Source organism: Solenopsis invicta, chromosome 16 (assembly GCF_016802725.1).
Source record: "Solenopsis invicta isolate M01_SB chromosome 16, UNIL_Sinv_3.0, whole genome shotgun sequence".
Taxonomy (NCBI): domain Eukaryota; kingdom Metazoa; phylum Arthropoda; class Insecta; order Hymenoptera; family Formicidae; genus Solenopsis; species Solenopsis invicta.
This window is the reverse complement of record NC_052679.1, coordinates 16156979-16176756: the sequence shown is the minus strand read 5'-3', so window position 1 is coordinate 16176756 and position 19778 is coordinate 16156979. Positions and strand designations below refer to the sequence as shown.

The window sequence follows — 19778 nt, the reverse complement described above, 5'->3', positions numbered from 1 at the left end:
TTTATTATATATTTTATATATACAGGGTGATTATTAATGACTGTTTCCATGTTTTACCATAGGAGCATGATTTATCGACGGATACGTATTTCTAACATATTATTATATTAGAAATTACAAATGCGTGCTCTTATGGTAAAAAGTAGGAACAGTCATTAATAATCACCCTATATATATATATTTATGTATGGATATGTTTGATGTATAATTGTATATAAATATGTATACAAAATTTTTTTCCCGTGTAGAAACTGAATCAGAGCTAAAAAGAGAGCAGAAACAATAAAATCGTGAATCGTTTTGCGATAATGGGCAATTAGTTACGTATCGCGTCGTATTTAGACAGTTAAATACAAATGACCTTCGTATTTCGCCGTTTTAAATTTTCGATTTAAATGTAATTTTCCTGTTGCTTTTATAGCGCGGAATAATACGAAGTGACGTCCGATTGAGTTATTCTGATAGCGAGAAGCCGCGTTATATCATGTAAATATCTATTGATAAGTGATTGGAAATGAAAGAAACGGAATATTTAACATACAATTTTTATTTTCCAGGATTCGTACGCGTTAAACGCGGCGTTGGAACTGGCGGGACTGGCCTCTGTACGGCCTTGGTGTGTTTGTTTTGATACGCAAAACCGCCGCGAGCTAAGATATGTCATTCACGCGGCGAGACTCGAGTGGACAGGTAGCACGTCGCGCGTGATTACCGTCGGGAGACGTACAACGTACCGTGCAACGTGTACGGGCGATTATTTTAATGTAATGATTAACATGCGTTTGATCGTAATTAAGTGTTTTCGCCGAGAGCCGTGTTGTGCACAACTACGAAGCAATCTGGAGAGGAGGAGAAGGAGGCCTAAGGCGACATCGAGCGACGACGGAACAACCATGGGGTGAGTAAATTATCTTTTGCTTCACTTTTTATTTGAAAAAAGAATGATTGATAATTATATATTTTATGCGCGATTAAATTATTCTTTTTGATATAAATTGTTCTAATCATTACTTTAATTTATGTATGTTTCTATTTTTACAGTTCAACGCAGTTTCAATCGCCAACTCTTCCACTGCACATTGTGTCGGTGAGTGATATGTTTTTAATTTTATTAAGGTAACAGATCTGTATAAAAATTAAAGCAGACGTATGCAATATAAATATATATGTATATCTACAGTATAAAAGGAATAAGAATTTAAATAAATATAACGCCTTATATAGAGATCTATTACCTTGAAATACGCATATTATTTGGTCACTATTTTAGTTTTAAAGGGATTTAAATTATCTTAAAATGTTTGACTATAAATTTATCCGTTTTATCAGAAATTCATAAAGGCGTAGGGCATTGAATTGTACATTAAATAAGCATGTCAAAAGCGGGTAACGCTGACACATTCGTCCCCCTGATCCATTTCGTCTTCTTCGTCATCCCCTTCTTCCACTTTTTTTTTATCGATTCTTCGTTTCATTGCCATATTCATCGGGCTAGTGTATCTCATGGGATACATTTCGTCGTACAATCTAGGGATAGGTGAAGAATTATCTCTATTACAAGTGGTTCCCACGTTGCTCCTCTCCCCCAAAATTATCTTCTGAGCTTTATAGATTTTTGGCTGCGAGTAAATGACGCCATTTGTTGCCAGATACTAGAAATGTAAATCATTTTCTAAATTGAGACCATATGTCTCACAGATTTTTTTTATATAATTTAATCGTTAACATCATATACTCTTATCTTTTTACATAAATCGTATGTACATTAAATATATTAGAAAAACGGTATTTCCTTCATTATCCTCTTATTAAATGTATGCATTTGATTAATTTTTCGTGGCCTAATGAATATGTACCTCCGTGTTCTCGACATACATTCGTGGCGTCGCGTAGGTAGCGTCAATCTCCTTCATTTTCGCATGGCATTCGTAATTATTGTATGCAGACGTATCCCGGTGATGCGAACTTCTCCATCTCTCGAGGTGTTTCGAGTTCGGGCTTGAATTACCGTAGTAATTCGGGTATGCTGATGGCACTTGTAAGATTTGACTTTCTCGAATAGGATGAACGCAATCGTAGGAGGAACGCGACTGCAAATCGAGTTCCTTGGTTATCAACAAGAAAAGTTTTTTTTTCAATAAATTTATATCAATAACTTTACACAATATAATATCAATTACGAAAGTTAATTAAACTTATAATTAAAATTATTATAATCATAACACAATTGCAAAGTTGCAAAATTAATTACAAATTAAACTTGTAATTAAAATGATAATAACCATGATGTTACATAATTAATTACACAATTTATTACAAAAATGTTAGTAGCATTAGTAAATTTGTCATTATTTTTAATAACTTTTAATAATCGGGAGAAAGTACATAGCGTTCTGACCTGCCTGATGACCGTATTAACAAACGAATCGATCGGTAGATTGACGGGATTGAATCTTCTTTGTTCGGGATCTTTCCTTCTGGATGTGTGCGTAACCATGTAATAGAACCTTGGTATTAAAACACCGAAAATAATTAAATAAGCCGTGGTAACTGTACCGAAAAAAACGATTGCGTCGCGATTTTCCGGCTGCATTAACACGAAGCAAATCAGCCATGTCGCCCACGTTACTACCAGGCCGACGGCAGTGCCGAAGAAGCATTTTCCCTCGTGATAATTGCGTTGTACTTGGATAGTGAAGTAGCAAGTGACGACCAATGCAATTAATAAAAATATATCGTATCCTGGAAATGATATTGGAATTTTGACTTTAATAAAGCAACACTGTAATTGCGATTGCCTCTCAATAGTTTCAAGAAACCGTTAAGAGATAAAACTTTATATATTAAAATGTAAAAGGACGTAATAATCACATCAACGTAATATTAATATTAATGTCTATTTTTTTTTCTCTCAATTTTATATAACCAGAAGAAATAAAGAGTAAGTTAAAGTTAAGTTGTTGTGATATCAAAGTCAATTCGCATTGATTGAGAGGGACACAAGAAATTAGAACAAAATGAACTAAATGAATCAAGAAAAAAATTTATCAGAAAAATTAAGGAAAAATTATTATCATTATTTTCGCGTGCTTGCGTACGAGCTCAATGTAGAATCAATAAATAACGCAATCAATACCTAATAACGCAATAAATGTGAGACTCCTGGCGGCCACGGCAGAATTCATTGTGCTCAGAACAAAATACATAATCGACATGGCAATTTGCACGCCGAACATGAAAAGCGCCATGAGACTCTGTAAGTATCCATTAATGTGAATGATGAAAACACTGCCTGTGGACAGAGCCAGGGAGAGTGCTCTCGAGAGCATGATTGAGAACGTGAGGCCGAACGCGAGAGTGGTGAGGAGAATCTTCCAGGCATTTAGATTCTCCGCGTTGAAATAATCGTCCGTCACGCAGAAGAGCAGCGCCGTCAACAGGGTAAACAGGTTAGCTAGGACGAGGACGATTGTGAGGGCCGGATTGCCGTCGAGCATTTCCTCAGTCGCAGAACGGTAGACGATGAATATCACTATGACGCAGCACGCGATAGTGCCGCTCATGATGGCGAATAGGAAAACAGGAACGTAGCTGCTGCTCTTCAGGATACTTTTGCCGATGACGTCCACTAAAATGACAAATTAATAAGACAAATCGATACATTATGGACAAGCGATGTTGATTTTTTTGAAAAATATGCGCGCGTGATTTAATAATGGAATTTGCACAGCTGCACTAGGAAATGATTTGAGTGTTTTTAGCAAAAGTATAGTTAAGGATTTTTTAACAGCAATCAAATATTTTGTTTTACATAGCAAAAAATTTAGTTGCTCTTACGTTTGTTTTACTTACATGTATTTTGCAGAAGCAATTGAATTTTTTGTTATATGAAACAAAATATTTGGTTGCCATTGAAAAATTTTCCAACAGCTTGCAACGAAACAGCTTTCTCTGAAAGAACATTCAGAGAAAAGTTATGTTTAAATTGATGAAATTGTTTTTTAACTTGTTTCTTTTTTTTAAATTGAAGTGAAAATATCCTTGAGGAAAATAAAAGTTGTTTTGACTTCAAGAAATGACGTTATTGGCCTTTTTAAAATAAATAAATTATTTGTTTAACTGAAACAAATCACTTTTTAATTCAAAGAAAATACTGACTGAAATGTAAAAAATAATTTGTTTTGGTTTTTAAAAATGTATTTCTTCCATTAAAAAGAAAGATTTGCGTTGCACAGCCAAACTGTTTCTTTAATTCTAATAGAAGGACGAAAAGAGTATCATCGATTCAAAGAAATTTTTCTTTAACCGTATAGCAATGCACAAATTTCTTTTTTTCTTTACTCAAAGAAATTTTTCTTTGAGCGCATTAAATTTTTTCCTAGTATATAATTCTTGAAGAGTCTTATAGAAGCAAGCTGTCGACAGATAGAAATCTTAATAACTCTGATGAAAAATAGGATTTAATATTCATAATTACACGCGGTGAAATCGCCCGACGGTAATTCAACGGTGAACCGTGCAATTTATATACTTGTAGTATTTTATATCATTTTTACCTTTCGCAATGTCGCGTGGATCGGCACGTTCCTGAAAATTCATACAGTTTTCGCAATTTTCGGCGAGATGCTCCAAACAGAGTCTCGGCATTCCGGACATCGTTCTCTTCGGGAGAACGCGTAGCTCGGGCATTTCGATCTCATAGAGAGCGACGTCGACGAGTTCGTGCTGCATTTTTGTGGCGATCGCGTATCTCACCGAGTGCGATCGCGGTTGTATATGGAGAACGTCGTAGACATCGAAATCGCGAATTTTCCGTTGCGATTTGGGGGATTGCCGCACGAAGCTGCACTCCTCTTTATTGATAAAGCAGTTTCTCTTGTGGATATTCTGAAAGACGTCCACCAGCGCGATGACGGCCTTCCCAATGTCGAGGAGATACGGAGAGTGGTTCGCTGAGTTGTTGGAGTTCTCCAGGAATTCAGCCGCGCTTGAGAACTCGCCAAGATCGAAGCGAGGAATTTCCGGCTTAATGACATACGATCCGGATGGTATGAGATCTGGAAAGTTGAAGACGTTGTGCGCTAAATTTAGATTAATCCTCTTGCATCTGAATTTCGGCTCGGATGTCTAGGATCATTGCGGTACACGGGTATAGAACGGTTTTGTTCAAGTGTATCTCAAAATTTAATTGGATAGAGATATGAAAAGAATTTTTTGGACCATCATAATAATTATGTAGGATGCTCAAGTTGCACTGTTAAATTCGTAGTGTCGGTTCTGTCCAATTTAAGTTATTTTTAATCATCCTTGTAGGTCGCCATTGCTTAATATATCCTCAATTTAAACTAAAAACAAGATAACTATAAATATGTTAAATTTGACGGAAACTTAATTTATTATTTACTAGGTGCATACATTAATACGGACACTATTTATACTTTGAAACAATTTAATCACAGAAATGGATTGATTAGATGAGGCTATGTTCCTTCAACTATGCATTTTGTGGTAAAATAATAAATTTCGACACACATACAGAAGTTAAAAATAACAAAATGTTATTTAACCCAAGGAATTTGTTTAAATGTGATTTTTTAATATTTAACAGCGCGATTGCTACAATGTTAAAACTTTTTGCAGGATTGTTCATCATGCTTGAACATTCTTCATAATTATTTTTGTGGCTCGACAAAATATTATTTTTAATTCTATAGCGAAAAGATTATTCAGCGAAACTCTTCTTTCCGCGTAATATAAAGTAACTTTGATGATGAAAACTGAATTTTTTTCAGAAAGAAAGATATCTTGTACACATATAAAGCAAGAACAAATTTCGTTTCGAAAATTTGCAACGTTGTTGAGAGCTCTTTGTTGCAGTAGACTCGCGTGAGTTAATTTATGTAATGGCTGTAACAACATCGATTAACTTCAATTGTAGTTTAACCTCCGTCCTGTCCCGTTTTAGCTTTAATTCTGGATATAAACAAAGGGCCGCTCAAACTAAGGTTAAAGTTAAACTATGTTAGCGAAACTGTCTCTTAACTTTCAACCGCCACGGTTTAACTTGAGTAATGTAACTGCTGTTACGCGCATAACTCGACGTCAATATTTAATGTAATAGTTGGCATTAATTTTGATTAATGTCCCTACGTTCGTAACACAGACAAAATTACTTTATAATTATGAAGACATTAGAGGTAAAGATAGTTGATCCTCTAGCTTAAAGGAAGGTATATTTGACTTTATAAAATATATCCTCGCGCAGAGATCAAATGGAGATTAGCTCTTCGCAAATTCTTCGTAATCCGTTGATACCTAAAATTACTTGCCGTCAATATCTGAATTATCGAGCGGCAGCAGAAGCCACGTTTCTCTGAAACCCCTCGATTCCTCGTTCTCTCGCAGCCATCGCAACACGTCACTTCTCTCGCCGATTGCGACTACCACGCTTTCCGTGACGTTCGCGTCATATCTGTCACCGTTGACGCGCCTGTCACTTCGCTTCACGCACACCCCGGCATCCTTGGTAACTTCCAGGAAACGCTTAAGAACAGAATCCGCGTTGGCGTACACCTGATCGACGATCTCGTACCTGGTGCTAAGATAATGCGCCAGGATATCGATCGTAGACACCGTAAAATCTCGTTCCTCGTAGGTTCCGATTGGCAGTCCGACGTGATCGCGAAGATAATTTATCAAGGGTCCGTACTGGAACGGCACCAGTATACCCATCTCATAATCCGGCGCGCAACTTTGCCCGACCGTTGCTCGCAAAACTTGTCTAAACACCGTAATCCCATCGTAACACGTGTCGAAGATTCTTAGTCCTGTGTAACATATCTACATGATAATTATTCATGATACATCTCGGGTATACTTTAAGGATTACCTTAACTCTGAAAACGGTTTATGCTATGATTAACGCACAGATGCTTGAAATATGTTTTTTAAAAACCTTTTTAGATATATTTAATACATTTGCCGAAATATATTTTTCAATTTTATTTATTTTTATTTGCGACAATATTGTTCGACTTAATCGATTATTTTTCATTAACACTTAATATCTGATCAGTTTTATTCTTAGTAATAATAGTTAACGTGCGAAAGTACACGTGTGTAGTCAGGAATTTATTCATTTCTTCAGGAAATTTCTTAAATTAACAAAGTTTTTTTTTTATAAAAATGAAATAATATTTGATTAACTGTAATTTACTATAAAAAATGTTTATGATACTTTTATTTCGTAATTTATTTATTATTGCACGGTATTGATTAGCATCAAATACGCACAAGAATATTTTACTTACCTAATTTTACACCCGGCATGTAGTCATATTTATTCAAAGTTTGCACTACGTGTAATATTGTCGAGATTTGTTGAGCACCCTTGGATGACGATACATTGCAGTATTGTCCGTAATTGGCATCCACAAAGACTAATTGATTGAAATTGATTAATGTCTAGTTATCAAAAAAAAAAAAAAACAAAATATAAAAGTTTTTCCCAATTTCTCTTATTGATAAAAAAAAAGCATTTGAAAAATAATAATAAAATTCTTTCATTTAAACAAAATTTTTTCACGTAAAAAGATATATGCAATTTGGATTTATAGAATAAGATTTAAAAGAAAAAAATACAGTTGTAATTACGAGAGGTAATACATAGCAACAGATTATTCAAGATTATATTTACTACTTTTTATTTTTTAATATCAGCAGTACAGTGCAAACTAATTTCTTTACAAATTATGCACAAAGATTTTTAGATTCAAATCTAATTGATTGAAATATGTTGCAAAATTTACTGCTTACCAGTTAAAATAGCATCACCCGTGGTCTCCAATAATGCATTGTTCAGGTTGTTCTTAGAGCACAATATTTGCTCGCTTGTGCTCAAAGTGAAGAGAAACAGAACAATACTTAACAAGAATGAAGTCTTAATGTGCATATCATTCGCCATCGTTTGTCATTAGGACAAAAAAGTTAGGCGCGTATGAATTTTAAATGAACTCTGTGTATCTAATATTTTTTCACTATTCTGATTATCTACTAATAGCTTTAAATTAATTTGCAAAGTTTCTAGAATTCATACCTTCCATATATTAATTTATTATTTATTTATTTTACAATAAAATAATAATTACGGTGAAAAAAGATGAAGTTAATTATGCAATAAATTAATAATTACATAATTTTCTGCTGTCATTTTGCATTATTTTATATATTTTTATTATATACGTAATTAGTGGTAACAATCAACACTGAATAATTGTGACGTTACGTATGTAGGTCACAAAGAATCGTTTAGTACGAAGGGCAACCCTACGAAAGTTCCGTCCGCTCTCTCGAGCATTAATTTCGATGGCGTTTATTAAGTCGCGTGACAAGCGTCACTTCGTTTAACAATTGGTACGAAACACGCGCACCTCGCTTTACCTTCGCTGTTCCAATTTTTGTGATTACCGGCGAACGTCAGGGCCTATTTTACGCTCGACCGAAAACTACGGACCTAAAGCCTCAGAAGCCCGAACTTCGATATCGATCTTCCCTCTTGAATAATCTTGTCGCTCGGAAAAATTCTACTTCGCGAATATAATTTCCGTCGAGGTGCACGCGATTGACTGCCCTTCGGACGACGTCGTTGAGAAGTATCCACCCTTCGGAAAGTTTCGCAACTTCGAACACACTTGTTCCCCTGGCGTTTGATAAATTATTCTCAGCGGTTTTGTCGCTTCGAAAAATTCTCTCTCGAACAATTGCGGCCCCTAGATACAATAGCCGTCGCGAGGATCGTTACGCGCTCTTCTCGACGTGCGGGGTAAAAGTTGACGTGACACTGCGCGACTGTTACCCCGCGCGTCGATGCTACCCTACGGAAGCCGTACCCCTGTTCGACTAGCTCTATGTTTCTTTAAACGAATTATATAATCGGTCACGTTGCTGTTAGACACGCTGCTTTATTGATAGCCGACTTTTTCTTCTTGAGTGCCATTGCGTAAAGAGCTCCAAATGGAAACTTATAGAATTTGGTCAATGTATCATTGGATGTATCGGACATAAAATTTGAAAATGTGTTTAATATTAACACTTCAAATAAACTATAAAAGTTGCGTGAACGGAGTTAAACTTTTATTATTTTTGTAAATAGTTTACTTATTCAAAACAATTGATAATTTTTTTAATTATCGCTGTGCTTTGAAAAATATCCTGTACATTCTCTAAGCTTTGCCTCGTATTCCAGATTACATTCCGAGAATTGAAAATACAATTACAGTTATTATTTTCCTTCATATATTGCAATCATTATCATTATGAGATAGATGTAAAATGTTCATTTTGCTCTATGTAACTTTATAAGTAATTTAAAAAAAAAAGGCATTTAATGGTAATTTGATTGGAGATAGAAGAATAGTTTAATCATCCTCTGGCCTACCAGGCTGTCTCCTCGTAGAGAGAAGAAGCGCAAGAATAGGCGTAAGGACGAAGTTAACTTAATTTTCGCGAGCTCGCTTTACGACCGCCGCGCCTTCGTGATCGAGGATTTAATTCGCCTAAAACGCAGGGCGAATGTCACGACGACTGTTATAATTATTTTATATCTCTCGTTGTGCTTTCTCCTAAAAAGATTGGAAATATCTCCAAGGGTAGTTCCTCGCCCGAACATTCCGGTCGTCTCTGATACATTAAGTATATGTTTCGTTTTTTTTCTTTTTCTCAAATTGGACGCATTTTATAAAAACGCGACGTAGAAATATAGAAGCTGTAATTTTTTTTTACTATAAAGTGATATCGAAGAGTTGATGTTTCGTGAAAACTTTCATATTTTATTTTGTTACATATCGACACAATAAAATATGAAATATATCTTAAAGTATTCACTTTCCGATAATCTTATCGTAATACCTCTATTTCAGGACGTCTCAGAAAATGTTAGATTCACAAAAGAAACTTTCGGGAAGCTCAAGAAAGTTCCTGTCTAAGAACTGAAATATCGCCACGTTTCTTTTTATACTAATGCTCATAAATCACTATTAATAATAAGTCGTCAGCATCAACGGTAAACATCCAGCATAGAAATTAAGATCAGATTATCGTAGAGTACATATTTGAGCTTTGTAATTAGCGTTCGTCTTCGTGAAGCTCAACATGCGTGATGGTAATATCGAGGCACTCTGTACACAGGAACGAGCAGATACATAGTAAACCCAGCTACAGAGATATCTGTGTGCGTGTGTGGGAAGGGGGAAACACCTGCCGGCAGGTAGCAGGTAGCCGATGGTAATATTCAACGGTACTCGAGCGTGACGCAGCACGCCTTCTCTATCCTAGACCTGGGCGGCCTAGGGCGAGCCTGTATCCCTCATACGCCTGCGATAGTTATTTTCCCAGGAGTCGTAATTAACGTTATCGTACACGGGAGATTGGGCAATCTCTCGGGTGGGTGCTATCAGGACCCTCGGAAAAGCGTGAACGTTTGCCTCGCGGATTCTTCGAGCGCGGAGGCGTTTCGCCTATTATTTTGGGCGTCTTCATTGTTTTTTTTTTTTTCTTTGTTCGAAACGAGAGACGCGGTCGGGGGCGAATCTAGAGCGTTTTCACGGCCGGTGGACGACTATAAATTCGGTCCTAGACTCCGAAACTTGTGATTCCGTACACGGCCAGCATGCTGGCCGAGGAAGTGGCTCGCGGGCAACTTCGATCTGCACACCCGGTTGCTTCTCGCTAGGCGCGCACAGGCCTAGGCGCGTATATAGCCGAGCCACGTTAGTAATTACCTGGCTACGGTCGCACCGCGGTGCTCTGTAATTATCCGAAAAGTCGCGTGAATGGAGACGATAGGGTTTAGAAAGCCGAGAGAGAAGACCGGTTATTCAGTGACCACGAAAGATGCCTTCTTTTAAAGACTGGCTGTCGTTGTAATTGCGCCGAGTTTAATCATTCTAAAAAAAAAAAAAAAAATCATATATGGTATAATAAACATCTAGAACGGAGGATGCAAAGTGCAAGCTATAAAAAGTTGAAACTGCTCTTAAATCTTTATATAATTCTCAATATATTTTTTTTATAAAGTACTATAATTTAAGCATATAATATAAAATATGTATTAAATTAACATACACGATAAAATACGGTTTCAAATTCGAATCTGCGTAAGTAAGTAGGGTTATAGCATTTTAGAAAATTAAAGTTGAACCACCTTATCTCAAAATTGTCTTTACTTTTTACATCAGCTTTTCCCTGAATGTCTAATTTTGTTAGAAATACCTACGAGATTTTGACAATATATATATTACGGACATATCTAAATATCTCTCGACTTCTATAGACAATTTAAAAATGACGTATTGACTTTTTTTTCATTTTATTTTAACGATTGCCACTTTTTAATCTCGTAATGCACCTCTTGAAGTTCTGAATTGTGAAATTTATTCGCGAGGCTACACATCGCAAGTTCGCAATGTGTGTCGCCTCTCGTCCGTTACGTCCGGTCAACGCCAACGCGTCCGACATGAATCTCTTACCCCGTAGATTGTCCCTATCTAGAAAAATCCCCGCAATCGTGTGCGCATCGTGTCAAGGACGTCCCATTATGCAGCTGTGGACAGTTGCAAAAGTTTCCGTATAAAGCAGACGGCAGATCGCCGCGTTGTTATCGAATGACATTTCACCAACTTTGAATTCGGGGTTCACCGAGACCTGGAAACAAAAGAAAACCCGTCGTCGGGAAAGCTTTCTATCGGAGTCAGAGTGCGCGGTACTCGCGCGACTACTCATTCGCGAAGATCTCGCGTTCGATATTTATGAAAGTGGCTTTATTACGACTGTACCTTGAGCGTATAGTGTCCCGGCTGGAGCTCGGAAATGTCCACCCACTGGCAGTCGATATTATGCTTGTAAATGTCACTGCAATTAACGGAAATACCTTGGTCTCCGTAATTGGCGCATTTGTATCTAAAACAGTAACGTGACATGTTAAATGAACTTTGGCTAATTAGGCGGATTAATTATCGCGATTATAAACGGGGAAAGAATATAAGAGGGGGGTAACGCGATAAAGTTACACGTGCACGTGTCGCGTGTCACGCGCGAAAAAAAGGGACCCGCGATCGTTATCACGTGTTATCAGGGATTTTTACCTGGGTTGGACATCGGGCATACATTGATTGTCCTCGAGACAGAAGGACGCTTTGTGGCCTTCGGCGACTTTATTGCCGCCCGAATCGATTACATCGAAAGTGGCGAATACTTCCATCGAGTGATAATGCCTGCGAAAGGAAAATGGTCGCCTCAGAATTGACGTTATACTTTTCCTTTTACGTCGAAATGTATTTTAATCGTTGCAAAAATAATTGCGAAATTTTAGTCCCAACGTTTTAAATAATTGATAAATTTAATTGAAGTCGTTTGTTGCGAAATAGGATCTGTCGCTTAACGTTTTAAGTTAATTAACATTATTTCTGCCAGAGTTTTTTTTTATAAGTTTAGTTTTTATCGCCAATTTTAATTTGAACCACTTGTTTCACCGTTTCGTTTTATCTTTATGACGGATTGTTAACGCTAATAATTGACCATCACGTTCTGAATAATTTAACGTAATGTAAACTTGTAGTTTCCTTATATAACTCATCGATTTCGGATACTCGATTACTACTCGTTAACGAACAAGTACTCGTGCACCAAGAATATCCGACGTACGTATTAATCAAAATAGAGTGGATAACGATCTGCTATTGGCGCTCGAGTTTCCATCGTTATTCTCTCTTTTTCTCTCTCTCTCTCTTTCTCTCTCTCTCTCGACTCACATGTGACACATGTGCCATTCCCATAGATGTTTAGGCACAGACGGACGGAAATCCGCGGTACCCGCGTTCAAGATTCTCGCGGTGAAGCGCAACAGTCGTCTCGTCTCCAGGTGCCAATTTTCGGACTCGCGTTGCACCTTGTAGGCCTGCGAGGCTACACAATTCTCCTCCATCGCGCATTGCAGCCAGTAGAGCTGGCGATCCTCCAAATGCGCCGTGCGCATCAGCTCGATGTGATCGAACACGAGATCGGCCATCTCCCGATGACACACTACCCCTGCTATGTTCTCCGCTGTCCCTAAAATCACGATAAGATTACTTTGTGCCTACCCTTATGCGATACTGAACGAATAACGATAACGCTAAACGCTTCATGCTTGCTTTTTCAGATAAACGCGTGTTTTCTCGTGATATTTTTTTGTTTTATTATATAGGGGAGAGTTATTGAATGCGTATTCTCTTCGACCCTTTTACTTAATATAAATAATATTGAGTGGCAAAGATACGAAGTAAATGAAAAATGTAAACTAAATTTTTTATATTACATATAGTTTTGTGCATACTAACAACACTTGAAAAAAATACATACAACTGATATTAATTTTGTTCAATTTATGTAGCTGATAATAATCGTTTTAAACTTAATTTTTTTTATATTTTTATGAAAGGTTTTTTTTGTAGAATATTTTATATTTACTGTATATATTTTATATATTTGCACTGATTATAAAGATTAAATCGATATTTTTATAAAATCTATCAAGTTTTTTAAATCATATTACCACAAATTAGACGACCGAGAGATCTAAATTGTACCTTTCACAGTATGTTGCAAAAAGGTTTATAATAAATTAATTAGTATGGTGAAAGATTAAACACACACACATACATTTATAATGAGTGTCTAAAACATCAAGCTACAACTTTCAACATTTATTTGCCTATAATTTAATACCAAATAGGAAATATTTGAAAAAATCACTTAATAAGATACGCGTTTGCACTCTCCTCTATATATCTGATATATTTGACAGATAGGGAAAATTAAGAGACAAGATTTCTCTGTTAGATTTACATAAAAAATGAGTTACAACTCAAATAACTTAAATCGAAAAATTTTATTTGGCTTCTACTTTGTTCATTAATTTACTTTGTTTTCCTGACTTCTATTATAACTAATTTCTTATACAAGTTTGATAACAAAAAACTTCCGTGAACTTTTCTTATTTCTTTTATATTTATGGAATATTTCTTTTACAGAGAATACTCTTTAAACAAACTTTAGAATACGCTGCTATAGTACTATACCGATGGTTAATAATTCACAACACTCGTTCTATCAATTTTTTCAAAGATGACTGGTATATTCTATAAAGAAGATAAATATTATCGTGCGACAATATTATTATTACATTTTATACACTGAGAAAGAAACGTTGTTAAATTGACTAAATTTTTCAACTTGATTAAATTTCTTTAATTCGAGTATTTATATATTTAAGTTAAATATATGAATGCTTAAATTCAAGTTCAAGTATTTTATGGATTTAATTCAAATACAGAAAAACTTGAACTGAAAAGATTTAATCCAGTTGAAAAATTTAGTCAACAACCTGTTTTTTCGCGAACATTATTGCTAATATATTATGAATATCTCGAGATGATACAAAGAATACCTGGGCAATCTGTAACCTCGTCATGCAGGCATTCCGCCAGATTTCCTTCGTTTCCATTGCACTGTACCCCGCTGATTGTTATCGCGTTTTCCCCATTGCCAAAGAAATTAGTCTGTACCGCGCCAGAGGCGTAACCGAGGCCTAATTGACGGCAAACCACGGCGGCTTCGAGAATGGACCAACTGTCGCCACAGATGACACCCCAATCTGAAATCGAGTAGCCGCGCAAACTTCGCGTGTCTGACGAGTTCGAACATAATTCTTTTTCGCTGACGTTTACAAATTATTTACGTTACAAGAATTTAGATTTGTGTATATGTTTTTTACTTTTTTACTTTTTTACTTTTGTTTTATTTTGACGATTTATAACAGCGCGATCAAAAAGCGTGAATAAAAAAAATGTTATTTTGCAGAAAAAAGAAACACTTGTGTGATTCATATTTATAACAATTATTCTCCTAATAAATGAAACTTGTACATGAATTTTTGGACAAAGCTGAAATATTTCCTCTTAAAATTACAGTTGCAATTTCAGTTCAGTTTTATATAATACTTTTATAATTATGATTAGTCCCAAGGGTAAATTGTTTTGCTACCTGCGCTGCCCAATTTAATTTCCACCCGGCCCTCGGAATGTGCGCGCCCTCCGGATAATCGTAGAGCCGAGCCTTGTGAATACGTGTTCTTTATTCTGGCCTTCGGCGGCTTCTCTTGCGGGACTGGCGACGATGCTCTCGTCTCCTCGTCGCGCGAGCAAATGACGCCGGCAGCTTCATTGCTACCGCAGTCGGAAATGCCCCATCCGTCGAAACGACATTTCGCGAGTTCGGTCTCCGATCCGTCGCAGTAAACGTTATCCATCCAGTATCTTCCTTCGAGGCATTTTTAATATGAAAAGACGTACGTTTATATTTTGTATTTTAGTATTTTAAAATTACCTCGACCGGTAAAACGATATTGCACATGCTTGAACAAATACATAGAAATAAAATAAAATAAAATAAAATGTAAAATAAAATTGAAAAGAGATATAATATTGTTACGGATTTTCAGGTATTTTGGTAAAAGTTAACGCGATAAGCTAAAAATATAACCGCGTATCCGACAATAAATTGGAATAAAACGAACTGCTCGTTACAGACGATCTCTTGCTCGTCTCGGCAATACACGCGACTCGACCGTGAAAGACAAGCGGTTTAAGATGAAAAGACAATAAATATCTCGTCTCACTTCTGGCCTGGCCGAAGTGGCCGTATGTTGTTGCTTTAATTGCACCGTTAAAGCCTAATTGCTTGCAAACCACATTGGCCTCGAAGTCGTCCCATTCGTCGTCGCATATACTGCCCCACTTCCCGTCGTGAAGTATTTCCACGTTTCCTGTGCATACAGCAATAAAATCTCGTGCTTACGTTTTTCCTATTGCGACAACTTGCGATAAAAAGGAAGTAATCGATTTGCCAACTCTCGATTTATCATAGAAAGTGTTGTCACTGTGACATTCCGACAACGATAATGGAAAACATTTAACGTAAAGATGAAGTTTATTGAAGTGATCAATATTGCTAAATTGCCTTTAAACAATTAAAGAAAAATTTTCATTGTTATTTACGTAGACATACGATCTGTATGAATCTTAAATCTTTGTTTAATGTTTAATTTATACAATAATCGATTTTATCCATTATGAATATTAAGTAATAGTAGAAAAGTAATGGTCAAATTTTTTACACGTACTGTTAATAAAACTTTAATAAATATTGGTGCAAAAATTTATTTAAATCCATTTGCTCGTTTAAACGTTATTTAATTAAAACTGCAGCAAAATATAGTAATTTGCGCTGCAAAAATCATTATGTAAATCACATTTTTCATTATTTTCTTCTTTGCAGTTTCAGGGCCAAAATTCGAATATTCGCGACTAAGATTTTTATATTACTTTGTTAAAAATTTTGTCGATTTAATTAAAAAGGAAAAAAAGAGTAAACCTAGAGAAGTTTTTAAATTTCGATAACTTTTAGCTCGTATTGTAAAAACATTTTTAATATCTAGCATCTTTTGTGAACGATTTTGAAAATCGATGCCGTTCCGGTTACTGTTTACTGATCGTTTTGTCTGAAAGGGTCAGCTTTGGACACAATTTTTATCGCAGCAGTTTACTATCGCTTACATTCAATAAAACGCGAAAGGAAAATCGTGGCGAGTGCGATCCTCTGTCTTAAACAACACACGAAGAGCGTTCGGCAAAGCCAGCCGGCATAAAGGAGATCGCGACCCTATTTTACGGTCTGATTTTACGGTGACCATGTTATCCGGCGGATTCCCAGTATTGCGCGTACGTATATATGACGTATGGCGCTCTGACACATGGCCGTTGGCATAAATCTTCCTCGAGTTGACCTCTTTTTAATCATCATCGAGCGAAAGAGCGACTTGAGCGCGGCCGCGCGATAAAACTCGCGCGGCACGAGTCTCGCGCTCTCTTTATCCCCGCGAAACGGAGCGGGAAAAGGGGGAGAGGAAACGAGAGAAAGAGATTTATAACCCGTTTATATTGCAGCCGCGCGCGCTTTATCGCGGGGAAAATATCAACCCCGAACGAGTTGTGCGTCGCGCTTTCATCCCGGCCGAATTTACGAGATGGGGGCGCGTTGGTTTGCGGCACGTCTCGTCGTCGGTGTACAATCGATACGCTCGCCGCCTCGCATCGGTCTGTCGTATATAGTAAGAAGATCGAGAGGATGCTCTCCGTAATTGATTGGTGCGCCAATTGATCCGACTGAACTGACAAAGTTCCTTTGTTCCGCGTACGTCACGGCGCCGCGCCGCTCCGATTCGCGTAATTTCATGCGGGGATGCATTACCCCCGGGATAAAAACGAGATACAACTTGAGGGAGAGAACTCCGCGTTATTATTTCTGTTATCGTCGCATTTATTATCCGTTATCCACGTTAAGTCGAGCACCCCGGCGATTTTAAAGCAATCTTTTTTTTTTCTTTCAACGACGTTTTTCTCGACGGCAAGCTGTCGCTTGCACGATTGGCGATATTAAATATTTTCAGAATTAAATCTGCTATGAATCTTTTATAGCACCTTCATGCTCGCCATTCTCGCCGCCTATCAGCTTCAACGCTCCCTCTTGCTTCTTCAGCTTTCGAAAGTCCTTTCTCAGCTTCCTAACTATGCGCGTCTTCTTGCCGCGGCTCCAGGTACTATTGTTGCTCGTGCAAAATTCGAATACAGATAACAGCACTATGAAGCTAAACGCGATTCCCACTCGTTGCAGTTGCAATCTCATTGTTCTTGCGTTCTGGAAAGCTTTCACGTTATCGATTGCCAAAGTTAAATCACAATTTGCACAACCTGCATCCGACGTGTCGTCGCATACGAGCCATCGTCTGATATTGTACGCGATATTTTAAAGCAAGGAGAGTTTCGACGAGCACTCACAGTTTAATCGCACCTTTCTCGGGTTACTCTTTCGTTATAACGAGGAAAAAAAAATCGCGCACATTTCGCACACGATTCCGCGGGCTTACTGATCACGCAACACGTACGCAATACGTTCGTTCCTTGTGTCGTAACGCACGCTTATAACGTGACGGCAGCTAATAAGATCATCGGCGGTCCAGATGGCGGATCGCTTCTTTTCTCGCGTCGCCGATCTCTTCCTGAACGATTCGTTAGCCGTAGCCCCGATGACCCGTTTAAGTCAACTGTCGGCGCGATTAGAATAGCCATGACTGTCCTAGTCCCTGACTTTAAGAGGAAGAGACGTTCATTCTCTTAGTTTGCGGTTCTCATCTTGTAATGCTTCTGTCGCTCTCTCGTTTCTACCAAAAGTTCTCCGAAATTCGTAACGCAGTTTTACTTTTAATTTAAACGAATTGTCGAAGCTCTGACGCGATGAACATATCAAATGCATTGCAATTTCAAAGAGAGATACACATTTTTATATTATTGATAAAAGGAGAGTTTCAGCGATTCGAAATTAAATATCAATGTGCGAAAGAAGCAACGTTTTAAAGAATTGTTTAAAGGTTTTTTTTTACAATTTAAGTAGAACTTGAAAGAGTGATCTAAATTCGAACGTCAGTGTGTAGAATTATTTTTCTTTGCTCTACGAATTTTATTTTTGAGAGGAAGATCGTTGCTTATTATTCGAGTTGCTTATATATTGTTTCTAGGATTTGCCAGTTCACTCTGCGCCCACTGTGTTCGCGTGGGCGGTAACTGTGTTTTACTTCCAAAAAGATTCACACGCGATTGGCCGATCGGATATCGACCAATCTTCCTGATTTCGCAGATGAACTACGCGATCCATGATGATTAATACTGACGTGCGCGCGATTCGAATCGGCCATTTATAACGTTTCGGATCTCGTAACGTTGCGGAAACGCGCGGCATATTGTTTCGTCGTGCACGTAGATGAGGACCAACCAGTTTAACCCTCAATTACTACGGTTAAATTCGAGTAACCGTGATGAGGTCACATTGCGACCCTAATAATAAATTACGGCGTTTAGAAAGTAATTTTGATTTTTATCACTTACTTTTCTTTACGGAGAAAATATTACCTATTTTTATGGTTTGATGATAAAGTGAAGAGTAATTAAAATAATAAAGTTTAATCATTCGAGCGCTTACTGTAATAATCTTTACGAAATATCTCGGGTTTGACCTCGTTGTAGTACTCGAAAGCCGCGATATGTACCTGTGTATATCGCGGTGGCTTTTCAAGATAGGATATTTCATGTACTGTAATTTATCATCGCCCCATGTTGGAGAGCATTAAAGTCTAATAGATAGAAAATAAAAATAGAAAGATAAGATGGATGCAATAATCCATAAAATAGCAGAGCTTATCTCGCGGATCTGACAATTTCATCCTTCATTAACGTTATTTAATGAAAAGTATCGCAAAATCCAAGAGCCAAGAGTTATTTTATTTTTTGTATTAATTATCGAATAACGTATATAACGAAATTATATGTTAATATTATGTGCAAAAATTCTAGCCCGATTATTAACGTCCACTTAGCAGAATTTTTGTGAATACCGATATCAAACTTTCCTTTATTTAATACTTATTACTTACAGCTTCTTATTTACTTATTTATTTATAACTCAACCATTGTGAGAATTATTAAAAAACATGCAATGATAATGTTACCATACTGAGAAAAAAAATTGCTAAATTTTTATAAATGCTCGAATAGTTGCAATGAAATATTTACTAACATTACATAAATATTTATTCACTAAAGAAAATGATAGTTAAATTAAATTAGTGGTTC

At 36.9% G+C, this 19778-nt stretch overlaps 3 protein-coding genes across 7 annotated transcripts in view; 1 reads left to right on the top strand and 2 right to left on the bottom strand.

Moving 5' to 3' along the window:
• The window catches only part of LOC105199349 (G protein-coupled receptor kinase 5), a 90707-nt gene that overhangs the window by 26867 nt on the left and 44062 nt on the right, over positions 1–19778 (top strand). Inside the window, exons 2-3 of the mRNA XM_011166411.3 lie at positions 558–898; positions 1042–1087. The gene's annotated coding sequence lies outside the window, so the exon portion shown is untranslated. The remainder of the gene's footprint in view (positions 1–557; positions 899–1041; positions 1088–19778) is intronic.
• LOC105199347 lies at positions 530–10376 on the bottom strand. Of its 4 annotated transcripts, XR_003268818.2 has the most exons (9): positions 7816–10376; positions 7311–7439; positions 6330–6827; positions 4557–5057; positions 3137–3628; positions 2557–2742; positions 2399–2477; positions 1857–2090; positions 1436–1652 (listed from the first exon to the last, which is right to left on the bottom strand). XR_003268818.2 is itself a non-coding variant. In XM_026136161.2 (8 exons), exons 1-8 carry the CDS (start codon positions 7961–7963, stop codon positions 1377–1379), a joined length of 2622 nt encoding a protein of 873 aa, XP_025991946.1. In that variant the 5' UTR covers positions 7964–10376; the 3' UTR covers positions 530–1376. The 4 variants fall into 4 exon arrangements, 3 of the variants coding, with proteins under 3 accessions (XP_025991946.1, XP_025991947.1, XP_039314206.1); XM_026136161.2 differs by having other exon boundaries at positions 530–1652; positions 2399–2742; XM_026136162.2 differs by having other exon boundaries at positions 530–1652; positions 2399–2742; positions 7311–7464; positions 7816–7923.
• On the bottom strand, positions 10539–18410 carry LOC105199348 (lysyl oxidase homolog 3). Of its 2 annotated transcripts, XR_005576462.1 has the most exons (9): positions 17574–18410; positions 15713–15859; positions 15079–15354; positions 14483–14689; positions 12807–13104; positions 12141–12269; positions 11832–11955; positions 11526–11700; positions 10539–10943 (listed from the first exon to the last, which is right to left on the bottom strand). XR_005576462.1 is itself a non-coding variant. In XM_011166409.3 (8 exons), the coding sequence occupies exons 1-8, from the start codon at positions 17776–17778 to the stop codon at positions 11578–11580; spliced, it is 1509 nt and encodes a 502-aa protein (XP_011164711.1). In that variant the 5' UTR covers positions 17779–18408; the 3' UTR covers positions 11028–11577. The 2 variants fall into 2 exon arrangements, 1 of the variants encoding a protein (XP_011164711.1); XM_011166409.3 differs by lacking the exon at positions 10539–10943 and having other exon boundaries at positions 11028–11700; positions 17574–18408.

Excerpts from the sequence above, each read along its gene's own strand:
- LOC105199348 (XM_011166409.3), bottom strand. The coding sequence starts at position 17,778 with ATGAGATTGCAACTGCAACGAGTGGGAATCGCGTTTAGCTTCATAGTG. Across the intron at positions 13,105-14,482 it reads CGAGGTTACAGATTGCCCAG|GGACAGCGGAGAACATAGCA; the intron begins GTATTCTTTGTA and ends TCGTGATTTTAG. Across the intron at positions 11,701-11,831 it reads CGGGACACTATACGCTCAAG|GTCTCGGTGAACCCCGAATT; the intron begins GTACAGTCGTAA and ends TTTTGTTTCCAG.
- LOC105199347 (XM_026136161.2), bottom strand. The coding sequence starts at position 7,963 with ATGGCGAATGATATGCACATTAAGACTTCATTCTTGTTAAGTATTGTT. Across the intron at positions 5,058-6,329 it reads CGATAATTCAGATATTGACG|ATCTCATACCATCCGGATCG; the intron begins GCAAGTAATTTT and ends TCAACTTTCCAG. Across the intron at positions 3,629-4,556 it reads TCCACGCGACATTGCGAAAG|TGGACGTCATCGGCAAAAGT; the intron begins GTAAAAATGATA and ends TTGTCATTTTAG.